The sequence below is a fragment of the Eptatretus burgeri genome, chromosome 4 (assembly GCF_056783735.1).
Source record: "Eptatretus burgeri isolate ZD-2024b chromosome 4, Ebu_testis_v1, whole genome shotgun sequence".
Taxonomy (NCBI): domain Eukaryota; kingdom Metazoa; phylum Chordata; class Myxini; order Myxiniformes; family Myxinidae; genus Eptatretus; species Eptatretus burgeri.
Window position 1 is genome coordinate 51,554,671 of NC_140964.1, and position 14,088 is coordinate 51,568,758.

The window sequence follows — 14,088 nt, forward strand, 5'->3', positions numbered from 1 at the left end:
CTCTGAGTGTTCATGAGCATTGCAATGTACGCAGTTATTTGTAGCTATGATGAACAGGCATTTAATAATTTGAGTGAGAAAAGTGGAAAAAAACCCTTTATCATTAAGAAATCATTGCGGCATGTTCCAAGTCAAGGTAGGGTTGAGTAGGCTAAAAAACATAGCGGCTTCAGACCCCAGCGAGATTGCCCAGGAAACGCCTTAAGATCCAGATGACAAGGTGGCTGATGATCGCCTGATGAAGGATATAATTAAGTAAGGCCGTTAATTGTCTTCAAAAGGGGTGTTTTAATTAACTCAAACACCCAATTTTCACTCTTGGACTTCCTTGGAGTTTCCTTAGTTTGCCTGCAAAGTTTCAGGCCGATAGGTTTTATGGTTTTGGGGTTATGGTGGGGACACAATGCAGGCATGAGAGTGAGTCTAAAAAAAATTAGCTGAAAAAAAACGATGGGCCGAGGCCGAAGGTCGAGGGGAAAAAATTTTAGGCCGGGGTTCGGGGGCTGCCCAGGCCCCCGAACGCTAAAGGTTCCAGGTGTTCTCACCTGCATTCTACTGCCATTTCCTGGTCCCTTTTAAGATGATTGTGTATAGTGTTGTCCTTGTTAACAGGGTAAAAGCACTGAAGACAATCATTGAAGACATGAAATTCATCCTGCAAATTATTAATCAATGTTGTAATGTAAATTGTTGTCAAAATTCATTGTACAAATCATGAATCAATCTGTAGGATAATATTCTTTCATTGTCTTTATAGCAAATTAAACAAAGTTGACAATAATTGATACCAAGTTGCATAATAAGTTTGCATAATAAGTGGACAATAATTGATACCAAGTTGCATAATAAGTTGACAATAATTGATAACAAGTTGCACTTAAAGTTTTTATAATAAGTTCACAATTGGTTACACTGTTGCATCCACTAGTTGTTGAGTTTTTGAGTCGATAATGTCGACAGGCGCCTAACCACTGAACATTGTTCACTTCTTTGTCTTTTGGTTCAGGTTGTGCTTTTTCTTGCTTGCACGTTGGTGGGAAAGTCTTGCCTTCTTTGCAGCCTTCTCAGTCAGTTCTTTGGTCTTGCGCTTGGTCAACTTACTGAGAGCAGCTGCACCCACTTCTCGCCTTCTTTCTTCTTCTTTATCCCTCCTGTCTGCCAGTTCTGCCTTGTAGGTTTTGTCGGCTCCCCTCATGTTCTTGCACAGGTATAGGTCTGTGGGACTGTGCAGTTTGTCAGTCCTACTGTAGTACTCCACTGCAGTTTTTCTTGATGATCGAAGATTGTACTTGACACCCATCACTGCGCTGTAGGTCTCCATGTTTAGTCGGTGTGATGTGACATCCAAGACATCTCCCATGAGATTGAAGGCACTCTCAACTTGTGGCCCATGGAAGCAGGACAGCAGAACCTTCACTATTCTTGAGAGAAGGGGGTACTTTCCACCTTCAAAGACCTTGGTCCACCAGTCGTCGATGCGAGCAGACTCATCTTCCTGAGCTGGTGGCAGGCTAGAGTCGATCTGGAAACTCCAAACCTCCAGTTCAAAGGCATCACATTCCTGTGGTGCAAGGACATTTGTCACCAGGCGTGGCAACTTCAGGAGCTACTCCTGGCTGACAGTGTGCCCTCTGCTGAGTGGATCAATTGCTGAGGCACTTCTGAGGACAGCATTATGCAGGGGCATTTTCTTCTGGAGGTACTTTCCACATGTCAGATAGGCCTTCTCCACACTCTGCAAGAAGTCATGCACTTCTCCATCTCCACTTCGGGCAGTGTTGACAATTTCAGACACACCAACTCCAAGAAACATCTTCTTCACTTGTAGCAGGTTGGCTTTCTCATCCAGGTCGAGGGTCTGAAGTCTCTTGCCTGAGGATGGCAGCTTCTCAGGTTTGACAAAGCAGGCCATGAACTCTCGGACAAGGTCCACCTGCTGGTCATTGAGCTTGTGGATCAGTGGGGCCTTCATCTCAAACAGGAGGACGTTCTTCTTCAGCAGTGGGAACAATGATGTATAGAACATCAATATCAGTCTCATCAATTTCTTCTTGTGGAAGACTTGCTGCAGTATACGCTCCTTTCGTGCCTTGCCATCTTTGGTCATATTCTTCTTCTTCAGAACATCATGGATCTGGCGTATTCTCTCCTTGGCTTTTGTGTATACGTGCCTGCGATGGTAGACCTCCACAACCCGTGACAAGTAGTGTGTGCGATCAGCTTGAGAGAGGAAGCCAAAGTAGAAGACAACAAAGGCATCCCACAGCCGCAGAGTGTCAACACTGACATCATACACAGAGAGCCAACTGTGACTGACAGACCGTTCTGGCATGGTATACCTGACACCAATCAGCCCACAGATTTCCTTCAAGAACTGCTTTAAGTCAGGTGACCACTTGAAGTCATTGTAGATGTCAGAGAGCATGCGCTCTGCGAAGTTGTCGAATGGGTCGCTCAGCTTATTGGACGCATTGTGAGCATGGTGACAGGAGTCCCCATCTATGTCCAACATGTGTGGGGCATTGTTTTCCCTGATGCGAACTTCGACTCCTGACTTGGATCCCCGCATGACTGAGCAGGAGTCCATGAGGATGGATATGCAGTTCTTCCACGGTAGCTCATACTTCTTCAATAAGTCAACCAGTTCCTGGTGCAATGCGGCACTGTCCACTTTGATCACAAGTGACTCTAGATGCTGCACGATGACCTGCTTATGCAGTGGGCTGTAGTAACTGGCCAGGACACATAAGACCCTCTGATGGTTTGTGCTTGTTGACTCATCAATGTTCAGAGAGAAGTATTCCCTCTGCAGTGCTGATATCAACTGGTGATGTACTGTATGTCCTAGTCCAAAGCTAAGCTTGTAGGAAGCAGATGTCCTGTCCATTGTGAGCTGACCAAGGGCCTTTGCATCCAGGTTGAGTGCTCTGGCCAGGCTTATCAGTTCAGGGGCAAGGCTGAATGGTAGGGAATGCTGTGCGAGGAAGGCAAGGACCATGGCTTGAGCATTGGATACCCTGTCACCTATTGGTACAGCAGGCATCGGTGTACAGGGGATGGGGGCAGTAGAAGCAGCAGTGCAAGAGGTAGCAGAAGGTGAGGAAACACCTGGAGAAAAAGCAAAACCCAAAGCCAATGCAGAGTAAAAAAAAGAAAAGCCAATCACCATTTATAATACGTGCTTCAGAAAGTGAATACAGTGACCGGTACAGTGATTACACTAAGCCTCAGACTATTAATTATTGCCAGGTGCTATTGGTGGTAAACAAGATTGACCCAATTCTGAGTTGTGGCTTGCTTGCCAATTAACATAATTTATTACTGTAGTGAAAGTGCACCACACCACACTACACTACATTGACAACATAGATGTCTACTGTGTGCATGTATACTGATAACTGTACATGTATAAAGCCCAAGGCTATATTTACCAGGAAGACTGTAATTGGATGCCCGGATTCTCTGAATATCACGATGCTTCTTGCTCTCCGCATGGGATTCCAATGACTTGTACCCACGTCCTCCATAAACAATCTCCTTTGAGCACCATGTGCATACAGCCTTTCCTGGCTGGGCTATCTTTTGAATGAAAGCCCCACAAGCCACCGTACCGCATGGCATACGCTCCAGCCATTCCCACTTCCAGGAATTCTTGCAAGTCTTGTCAATTAGTGCAGCCAAACAAGCATCACAATCCTGGGACAGCCTGCGGCTACTGAATGCGGCCATGTTTTCGAAGCGACCTTGGCCTTGCACACTCGGAACACCACGCCTCGAGGCGAGCTCGATTAATGCTGCTGTGACAGTTTCAGGATTAATGCGGCGAGGTGGTCTGACTGTTATGTTAATGAATCTGGCAATGATGTCAGTGCAGAGTGCTGGGAATCTGTATTAGGGACCTCGGAATACTTTTTTATAAAGATCGTCGTCGGCGTGAAATCACTCCAAACAATTGACTTAACCCCCCCCCCCTCCCTATACCCCCTATTTTTTTCTCTCAACGGATTTGTGCTTAACTCAGGAATGTTCCTGGGTGAATAAATTCGCGAAATTCCGCGAATTTGCAGAATTTTCTCATGCCAGACAATGACACACACACACACACACACACACACACACACACACACACACACACACACACACACACACACACACACACACACACACACGTTGACATTTATTAGTATAGACGAGCAAATAACACCCGTCGCTTCACTGAGAGGAATACTCATTGGGGGAGGGAGAAAAAGAGAGGGGGAAGAGGGAGAGAGGGGTGGGGGAGAGAGTGGAGAGAGAGAGGGAGAGGGAGAGAGAGAGAGAGAGAGAGAGAGAGAGAGAGAGAGAGAGAGAGAGAGAGAGAGAGAGAGAGAGAGAGAGAGAGAGAGAGAGAGAGAGAGAAGAGAGGTGGAGTGAGGAGGGGTGAGGAGGGGTAGGGGTTGAGGATGGGTGGGGGAAGGGAAGACAGTGTGAGGTGAGGAAGGGAAGGCAGACATGCGGTGGAGCGTTAATTACTCAGAGCCCGGACGCGTCCGAGAATAAACACCGCCTGAACGCGTCCAGAGACAAACACCACCCAGATGCATCTGGAGCCAAGCTGGCTGGAGATAAACACCGCCGAGATGCGTCCAGACACAAACCCTGCCCAGAAACATCTGGAGACAAACAACGTCCAGACATAACCACCGTCTAGATATGTCCAGAGACAAACAGAAAGAGAGAGAAGGGAGGGGGTGCTGCACTGTAATGGGAGGGGGTAGAGCAAGGATGGGACAGAGAGCGAGAGAGAGAGGGAGAGAGAGAGAGGAGACAGAGACAGAGACAGAGACAGAGACAGAGAGACAGAGAGACAGAGAGACAGAGAGACAGAGAGACAGAGAGACAGAGAGACAGAGAGACAGAGAGACAGAGAGACAGAGAGAGAGAGAGAGAGAGAGAGAGAGAGAGAGAGAGAGAGAGAGAGAGAGAGAGAGAGAGAGAGAGAGAGAGAGATCTGTTTTATGAACAACACACGCACACGCACGCGCACACACACACACACACACACACACACACACACACACACACACACACACACACACACACACACACACACACTTGTCTGATATCAGCAACAACCCAAACACCATGAGTATCTTTCACCGAAAAACAACGTTGTATTTATATAGATGTTTCAGTGATATGTTCACAAACATTCATGTTTATAAACAGCTGTGTGTGACGGGTGGAAAAAAGATTTGGCTCGATAATTTAGAGAACACGTCAATACAGCAAATGGCTCGGAAATCAGGTGTGGTTTCACAACAACTCGCTCAGGGTGGCTGAGCGCAAAACACTCGCTCAGGGTGGTGGAGCATGAAACACTTGCTCAGGGTGACGGAGTGCGAAACCCTCACTCAAGGTGATGGAGCATGGACCACATGCTCAGGGCGACGAAGCACTTGCTCAGAGTGACAGGGCACAAACCACTCACTTGGGGTGATAGAGAATGAAGCACTCACTCAGAATGATGGAGCACAAACCACTCGCACGGGGCGACGAAGCACAAAGCACTTGCTCAGAGCGACGGGGCACAAAACACTCAGTCGGGGCGATGGAGCACGAACCACTCGCTCATGCCGATGGAGCAGGAACCACTCCACTCAGGGCGATGCAGCACAAACCACATGCTCAGGGTGACGGAGCACGAAGCACTCACTCAGGGTGACAGAGCATGAATCACTCACTCAGAGTGGCAGAGCACCAACCACTTGCTCAGGGTGGCAGAGCACGAACTACTCACTTGGGGTGATGGAGCATGAACCACTCGCTCAGCGTGACGGAGCACAACACACACACTCAGGGCGACAGAGCACGAACCATTTGCTCAGGGCGACAGCGCACGAATCACTCGCTCAGGGTGCCGGAGCACAAAACACTCGCTCTGAATGACATGGAGGACAAAATCATACACAGTGAGTGAACGATTCGCTCAGAAGGACGTAGCGTGGTACCGCTATCGACTGCAAAGCGTTCGGCAAGTGGCTTAAGCACTCATGCAAGAACTCCATTTAATTGGTTGATGAGGAACAGTTGGTCAGGGTGTCACTGCATATATGGGATCCCTTTGACTTTAAAGCCAGTTCTCATTGAGCACGCAGCAGTTAATGAAATAAAATGAATTCATTAAAATAATGACTTTATCCACAAAAGAGTTGCAGCTTAATGCAGAACAACCCTTGAGACATCGGAAATTTCAATCGCCCATGAAATAAACATTGCAGATAATCTGCCATCTTGCCTTCCCATCTGTGCACGCGTCACGTGGTACATCGGTTTGGGGTCCACGCAAACATTATAACTTTATTTAAAAACATGCGTTTTTTTTTTTTTACCAGATTTGCTTTGATTCCCTGCAAAGCACCTCGCGTAAGCTCCGAAAATAAAGACACAGATATGTCAGATGCTATGGATAGGCAATCCCTCTGGGGGACACACGGACTTCTTATAATAACCTGGACCAGCAATGCCATCTACTCGCAGCAGTGAGAACTGAAGTCACCGGAAATGGCTCAGCGGCCGTGTTGCGTTGCCACTCGCTAGTCGCACGCAATTCAAAAAACCTGTAGATGCATTAAGAGTTTTAACTATTTTGCCAGTATTTTGAACCGGTAAACGTAAAAATTCCACAGTGCGTGGTGTTCGGATGCAATAATAAGTCTGGGAAGAGCTCCACGTGCACCTTTCATCGGTAAGAATGCGATTATTGATGCTTTCTTTTCTCTTTCAATCGTCAATCTATTTTTAGAGTATTATTTTAAGAAGTTACAATTTAAATGCGAAACGCCAGTATAACAATCTAAATGATGGCAAAGTACAGTCGATAATTTGAAAGAAAATGTAAAAAAAAAAAACGATATTATCCAGGAATACCACCGGAAATGAGTTTTCCAGGCGTCTAGAATTCAACTTTTTCTCTCATACAGCACATCTGTGAGTGCTATACAAAGATTCGTCTCCACCATGTTGTCCGAACCATGAACACTGGATTGAAAGATAAACCCATCAGGAAAAAATTCAGCAAACTGATCCTATTTTCACATCAATAGTTCACTAACCATTTGCATTGAAGTGTTTCTCCTCGGTTTCGACATATCTAATGTTTCAACCTACTGCGATTATAATAGTTGATCGTCATCTTCTATAGGTCAATGCATATTAAACCAGTCTCATTAGTGTGTAGATTATAGATCATGTTTATTAAGGTTGCTCAATGTCTGTTCAATGTTTTTTTATGATTGATCAATATATTATAGGCCATACAGGGTAGCTTTAAGCTACTCACATAGGGGGTAGCTTTAAGCTTCCCACTATAGCCTATAATATATTGATCAATCATGAAAACATTAATGAGACTGGTACTGGTTCAATATGGTTCGACCTACTACAGAAAGCTACCCTCTATAATCTACACATATTAATAGGAGGCCATAGGTTAGTCTGTAGATTATAGATCATATTTATTCAGGTTGTCCGATGTCTGTTCAATGTTTTGATGATTGGTCAATATATCATTAATTATAGGACATAAGGCCTGTTATTATAGGGGTAGCTGAAAGCTACCGCCTTATGGCCTATAATAATACAAATATTATAGGCCATAGGGGGTTAGCTATACACATTACACATTACATTGATTATCATGAACACATTACACTGATTATCATCAGATCATATGACATATGATGTCATAATCATTCATGAGAATTGTGACACCTCGTACTCACTCACCTTATTGACTCGTGCTGCAGAGCTTATATTAGCTTGGTAGTGATAATGGGTGGCGGAGACTGTTGTTAGTGAAATGAAAATCCTGTTCTTCTTATTAAGCTCGACAAAAATGTTGTTTCCAGCGAGAAATTCGGCACAGATTAATATATTCAATCTGTGAATTCGGATTGGCAACGCAACATGGCGACTTCAGTCGACCACTGACTTCAGTCGACAGAGGCCGTTGCTGGTCCAGGTTATTATAAGAAGTCCGTGGGGGGGGGGGGGGGACAGGGCATGAGGTCTTGCAGTCAATGCATTAAATCATATAGCTCAATGAAGCTTGTTAATTTTGGCACGTTCCTCATTTTTTTTTTGTTCACTCAATATAATTCTCCAAACAGTGTAAAAAGAGAAGTTTAATGCTTTGGAAATTTCACATTTTATTGTGTATCTATGGAAAAGGAGGGAACATAGCCAAGCTTGCTAAAAGTAAATCGGTATATCGGCTTAGTTACAGATTTCACAACAGATTTCGACACTTATTTGGTCCGGACGATGTCCGATCCTCAAAATCGAAATAATATTTCGATTATATACTTTAATTATTCCGTGAGAGTAGATCGTGGAAAATCAGATCATATAATACATGAAATCGCTTCAAGCTCCCAATTTGAAAACCATAGTACTTACAAAAGCGATGTATACACAAACACACAAACACTGCCTGGATGTTTGATGTCAAGAGACAAACACCACCCGGATGCGTCGGGATACAAACACCACTCGGACACGTCCAGACACAAACACCATCCAGACGTGTCGGGACACAAACACCACTCGGACATGTCCAGACACAAACACCACACAGACGTGTCGGGACACAAACACCATCCGGATGCGTCGCGACACAAACACCACCCAGATGCGTCGGGACACAAACACCACTCGGACGCGTCCAGACACAAACACCACACAGACGTGTTGGGACACAAACACCACCCGGATGCGTCGCGACACAAACACCACCCAGATGCGTCGGGATACAAACACTGCTCGGACGCGTCCAGACACAAACACCATCCAGATGTGTCGGGACACAAACACCACTCGGACACGTCCAGACACAAAAACCACACAGACGTGTCGGGACACAAACACCACCCAGACGCGTCGGGATACAAACACCACTCGGACGCGTCCAGACACAAACACCACACAGACGTGTCGGGACACAAACACTGCCCGGATGCGTTCGGAGACAAATACCGCCTGGACGCGTCCCGAGACAAACACCACCCAGACGCGTTTGGAGACAAATGCTGCCCAGACGCGTCCGGAGATAAACACTGCCCAGACGCATCTGGAGCCAAGCTGTCCAGACAAACTCCCATCTGGACACATCCAGAGAGAAACTCCCGTCCGGACATCAAAACTACCACAGATGCGTCCGGAGACGAACATCGCGCGGATGCATCCAGAGCCACGGTGGCTGGAGACAAACACCACTCGGACACATCTGGAAACAAACTCCCGTCCGGACATAAAAACAACCGCAGATGCGTCAGGAGACAAACATCGCCCGGACACATCCAGAGCCAAGCTGGCTGGAGGCAAACACCACTCAGACACGTCCGGAGACAAACTCCTGCCCAGACAAAAACACCACCTGGAAACATCTGGAGACAAACACAGCCTCGACATAACCACCGTCCGGATATATCCAGTGAGAGAGGGTGGGGGGGGAGGAGAGAGGTGTGGGAGGAGGGTGCGGCACTGTCTTGGGAGGGGTAGAGCAAGGATGGGACAAAGAAAAAGAGCGAGAGAGAGAGAGGTGGGGTAGGGGAGTCAGCAGAGAGAATATGTTATGCTTTCTGAACAACACACATGCACACACACACACACACACACACACACACACACACACACACACACACACACACACACACACACACACACACACACACACACACACACACTTGTGCTTGACCCATATTGGCAATTTTTCGGAAATCGGCAGGTGGGAGTCAGCGTGATTACCGACTGCAGTACGTACTGCGTATAACCCAAAGACTTTGTGTAGCTTTCACCGAAAAACGTTGCTTTTATATACCCAGTACTGTAGGAGGAGTCACACAACAAACAAACCCACAAACACCAGTCCGTGATTTATAGTGAGGATATATTCCATTATTATTAACAGAAGACAATCAACTCTGTTTCTTGGAATAGATATTTGTTTGTTTAATGATCCATTTAAAGGTGACCTAATTTTCCTCAAAACCAGGTCATTGTACCGGCATGTGAACTTGCAAAAGGGCACTTATAATTTGAATAATTACGGTGAATATAGTACAAGGACTGTTAAAGGTATACATGCACTTCTTATTGTGGGAAATGTAAAAATAGCAATTCGATGCTGAAATTTGGTGCAATGATATTTTCCATATTGTTATACAGCGTGACAGCAGAACTGGGAAAAGCATTCTGAGTAAATTCAAGATGGTAGCCAACATAGTCATTTATGCTGTGGTATATCACCAAGTTCTTTGTGAAGGAGAACATCAAATGCGCTGAACTTCAGGATAAGCTATCTGTAACACATGGTCTTTCACGTATGCAAGCAAACATTAAACTTGTTGAACAGATAATTATGGAGAATTGCTGGATCACCATAAGGGAAATTGCTAAAGAATTGGAGGCCATCATTGTTGTAAGTGTGGAAACATTCATTCTCATCGAACACGGAATGAAGTTTGTACATTGTTGGCACTAAAGTATTTCCCGTTTGATCAAAAGGTAACTCATATGTCCTCTATCAAAGCTCCTGGAACACTACCAGAGGAAGGGAGATGATTTCTTGAAGAAAATTGTGATATGATGACATCTGGGTCGACATGTGATGGCACACCCCCAGTCAAAGTGAGCCAAAATGGAGTGGAGACATTCTTGGTTCCCACCATCAAAAAAAACCTTAAAGTTCAGCATCTAGTTGGAAACATTATGGCATTAATGCTTTGGGACCTTAACAATTGAAATATTGTGGATATTCGAGAACTTGAGGGAAAACCATGAACATATAACACCGTTATGCAATGAAGTCAAGCCAAGCAGCACAGAGACTTTGGTCAGGTATGTTGTCTCATGCATATGGCTTCACTACATGATAATGTTCGCTGACACATGGTAAATGGGACCATGACGACTCAAAAATGGATTGGAGAGTTCTAAATTGGCCAACACACATTCCAGACTTGTTACCTTGCGATTATCCTTTCTTTCGACCACAAAGAAAAGCCTGCTGTTTGCTTAACGGTTAAGGTGGCTGGCTTATCGGAGCTACCTCTGGTAGCTTGTACCTGTTGCTGCATTTGAGCCTGGGGAGTAAATGCTGAAATCTATCTCTCCGGTTATTCCCGACATCTTTGTTCCTTTCACACTTTTTAGATTTTCACATTTCTCCTTATTCATTCTAATTCTTGCTTTTTCGTTTTTTTCATCTCTTTTATTCTTTATTCCTCTTTTTCTTTGTCGATCTCTCAAGGGAGAAGTGAATTATTGGATAAATTTTTACTGTAAGTCTCACTTCGCTGCACCTGGATGGGTTTGAGGGTTGTGGAGGAGCAGCTGAAACCCGAATCCTATCCAGGTTCCTCCTGATCACTCCATCTTTGCTCTTTACTTATCTGGGTGCCTTCTGATGACTCCAATGCAGTACTTAGCCTTCCGTTTGATTAAGAACTTTGGGTCTTGAGTTTGAGCCCAGTCGTTCTGTTGAAATAACAACAGGTGGGTTGACTCAGCCGGTCATCATTCCGAGGTGGGCAAAATAAGTACCAGCTTACTGGTAACAGGGCAAAGCATCAGCGGCACAGCCACGTTTCCAGCAAAAAAAGTGCTTTCGGCATAAACACCAACAACCACAAAGAACAACTGAATGGTATTAAATTCATCACCCACGATGTACCAAAATTTGTTCATGACATTAGCAAAATCGGGGTCGAACATGGTGAAAGGGGGATTGCCCCCAAAATATGTATTTGCTTTCTTCTCCGAAACCACACACACAATTCCGATGAAACTTACCCACCACCTTCATCACACTTGATGTACCAAAGATTGTTCACATCATTAAAAAAAAACATCAGGGTCTCATGGGGTCTACGGAGGGAGGGGGGCGTTGCCCCCCAAAATATGCATTTGCTATATTCTCTGAAACCACACACACAATTCCGATGAAACTTGACCACAAATTTTATCACCCGTGATGTACCAAAGCTTATTCACAGCATTAAAAAAAAATCCATACGTATTTACTTTCTTCTCCGTTACATATTTTGTGGGTCATCCATGATTTGATGATCTGGAAAATTTGGAAAAATAAACTAGGTTTGATGATCACCTTGTAATGTTTTAAGGAAATTTTGGTGCTTTTTTTCTTTCTATTGTTTTTGTCGTTTTTTTGTATCCTTTCTTTTTTATCCAACTTTTTGTGTGGATCAAATAAACGGATTTCAAATTCATATCTCTCTCTGTTCGTTCATTCCCTTATTGTATCCAACTGTGATCCCATTGCCATTTCATTGCTTGCTTGCATAAAAAATCTTATAGAAAAAAAAAATTAAGGGAAGAAAAAAATTATCAGTTCCATTGCCAACCTTTAACACCTTCAACACCAAGAAAAAGAGCAATCAGAGATTGCAGACCCTCACCAGGACTTCTTTTGTGCGGCCATTTGTGTACTGGTGTTACGTAATTAATGAGTGAAGACGTCACTGCTGGCAGTGATGACCAGCTCCCAAGACGTCCCGCTTTGATTGGACACTTGACCCTGACCCATGATGTTTTTTGAAAATTATTATTCATTAATCTATTGAATTGAGAATGGGATTAAAATAAATTCAATTCAAATCAAATGGGAAACTAAATAGGTACAGTCCTGCATTGCAGTCATCAGAAGGAACCCAAGCAATCAAAAAACAAAGATGAAGGCATCAGGAGGAACCCAGATAGGATTTGCATTTCAGCTGCTACTCCTCTACCCCCAAACCAATCCAGGCACAGCCAAGTGAGCCTTATTCAAAAATATATATATATCAAAAACAAGCTCAAATGAGCTAAGATCCTCGTCCTCCGAATGATGACGTCATAAAAACGAATATGACGTCATTGTGATGTATCAGGTTTGCAATAACTTATCTGTGCTAATGCTCGGCTTGATTCCCGCAAACAAAATTCAAACAGCTTGTCTAGTTTCGGGGATAATGGTATAGGCGATATTATGACGTCAACTTTTTTTCTAGGAAGAATTTCCAAAATCGGAGATGGTTACTGCCTGCGCGTGGGCCTTCTGCATATTCATGGCAAGTTTCACAAAGATCCGATGAAAACTCTGGGTTGTGAAACAAAAAATGTCAAAAAATAGGAATGACGGCATAAAAATTGATATGACGTCATAGTGATGCATCATATGTGCGGTAATTAATCTCTGCGAATGCCCTGTTCGATTCCCGCAAACAGAATTCAAAAAGCTTGCCTAGTGTCAGAGATAATTTTTTAGGTGATTTCCATTAGAGGAGATATTTTGACGTCATAACTTTTTTTTCTCGGAGGAATTTTCAAAATCGGAGATGGTTACTGTCTGCACAGGGTAATTTTACATATATACGCCAAGTTTCAGGAAGTTTCGATGAAAACTGTAGGCTGTGAAACAAACAAATCCACAAGAAGAAGATGAAGAGCAACAACGTGAGATCCTCCACGAGGATCTAAAAATAAAAGAACCCAGATCAAAAAATTAAATCATTCTGGCTGCCAGACCATATGTCGGATCAAGTTGAAATTTAAAACATGTATTCCCATCATGACTAGATCATAATTGTGAAGTTTCATGTCGATTGATTCGGCAGTTCCAGAGAAAACATTTAATATTTTTCTTCAATCCAATATGCCTACCAAACCATGTGACCTATCAATTATTCCTAAAGAAACTTGTACACCCATGGCTTGGAGAACATTTGTGTGAAGTTTCCCCTCGATCTGTCCAGCCATTCTGGAGAAGAGGATTTTTTTTATAGGTTTTAGGGTAAATCCAACATTGCTGCCAAACCATGTGACCTACAACATCATATGTGTGAACCTTTTGTTCTCATGGACAGGTGGCCATACCTGTAAAGTTTCACCTCGATCTGTTCAGCCACTTCAGAGAAGAAGATTTTTGAAGGTTTTTAAAAAAACAACATGGCTGCTGAATCACGTGACCGATGACGTCATCAATTTTTTTTTCTGTGTACCATCCTAAATAACCCTCAAAAATCTTCATACTGATCATATGTAGCATTC

General features: G+C 44.1%; 2 protein-coding genes across 2 annotated transcripts in view; one reads left to right on the forward strand and one right to left on the reverse strand.

Annotated features, from left to right (window-relative positions):
• LOC147028049 (uncharacterized) overlaps nt 1-14,088 on the forward strand; it is a 250,584-nt gene that overhangs the window by 50,263 nt on the left and 186,233 nt on the right. The gene's annotated exons all lie outside the window — the stretch shown is intronic.
• LOC147028050 (uncharacterized) lies at nt 404-3,925 on the reverse strand. Its single transcript, XM_085878010.1, has 2 exons — nt 3,432-3,925; nt 404-3,108 (listed from the first exon to the last, which is right to left on the reverse strand). The coding sequence occupies exons 1-2, from the start codon at nt 3,727-3,729 to the stop codon at nt 1,607-1,609; spliced, it is 1,800 nt and encodes a 599-aa protein (XP_085734136.1). The 5' UTR covers nt 3,730-3,925; the 3' UTR covers nt 404-1,606.

Bases quoted from the DNA above. Each gene is read 5' to 3' on its own strand.
- LOC147028050 (XM_085878010.1), bottom strand. From the start codon at position 3,729: ATGGCCGCATTCAGTAGCCGCAGGCTGTCCCAGGATTGTGATGCTTGT. The intron at 3,109-3,431 runs GTAAATATAGCC...CTTTTTCTCCAG, and splicing joins ATCCAATTACAGTCTTCCTG to GTGTTTCCTCACCTTCTGCT.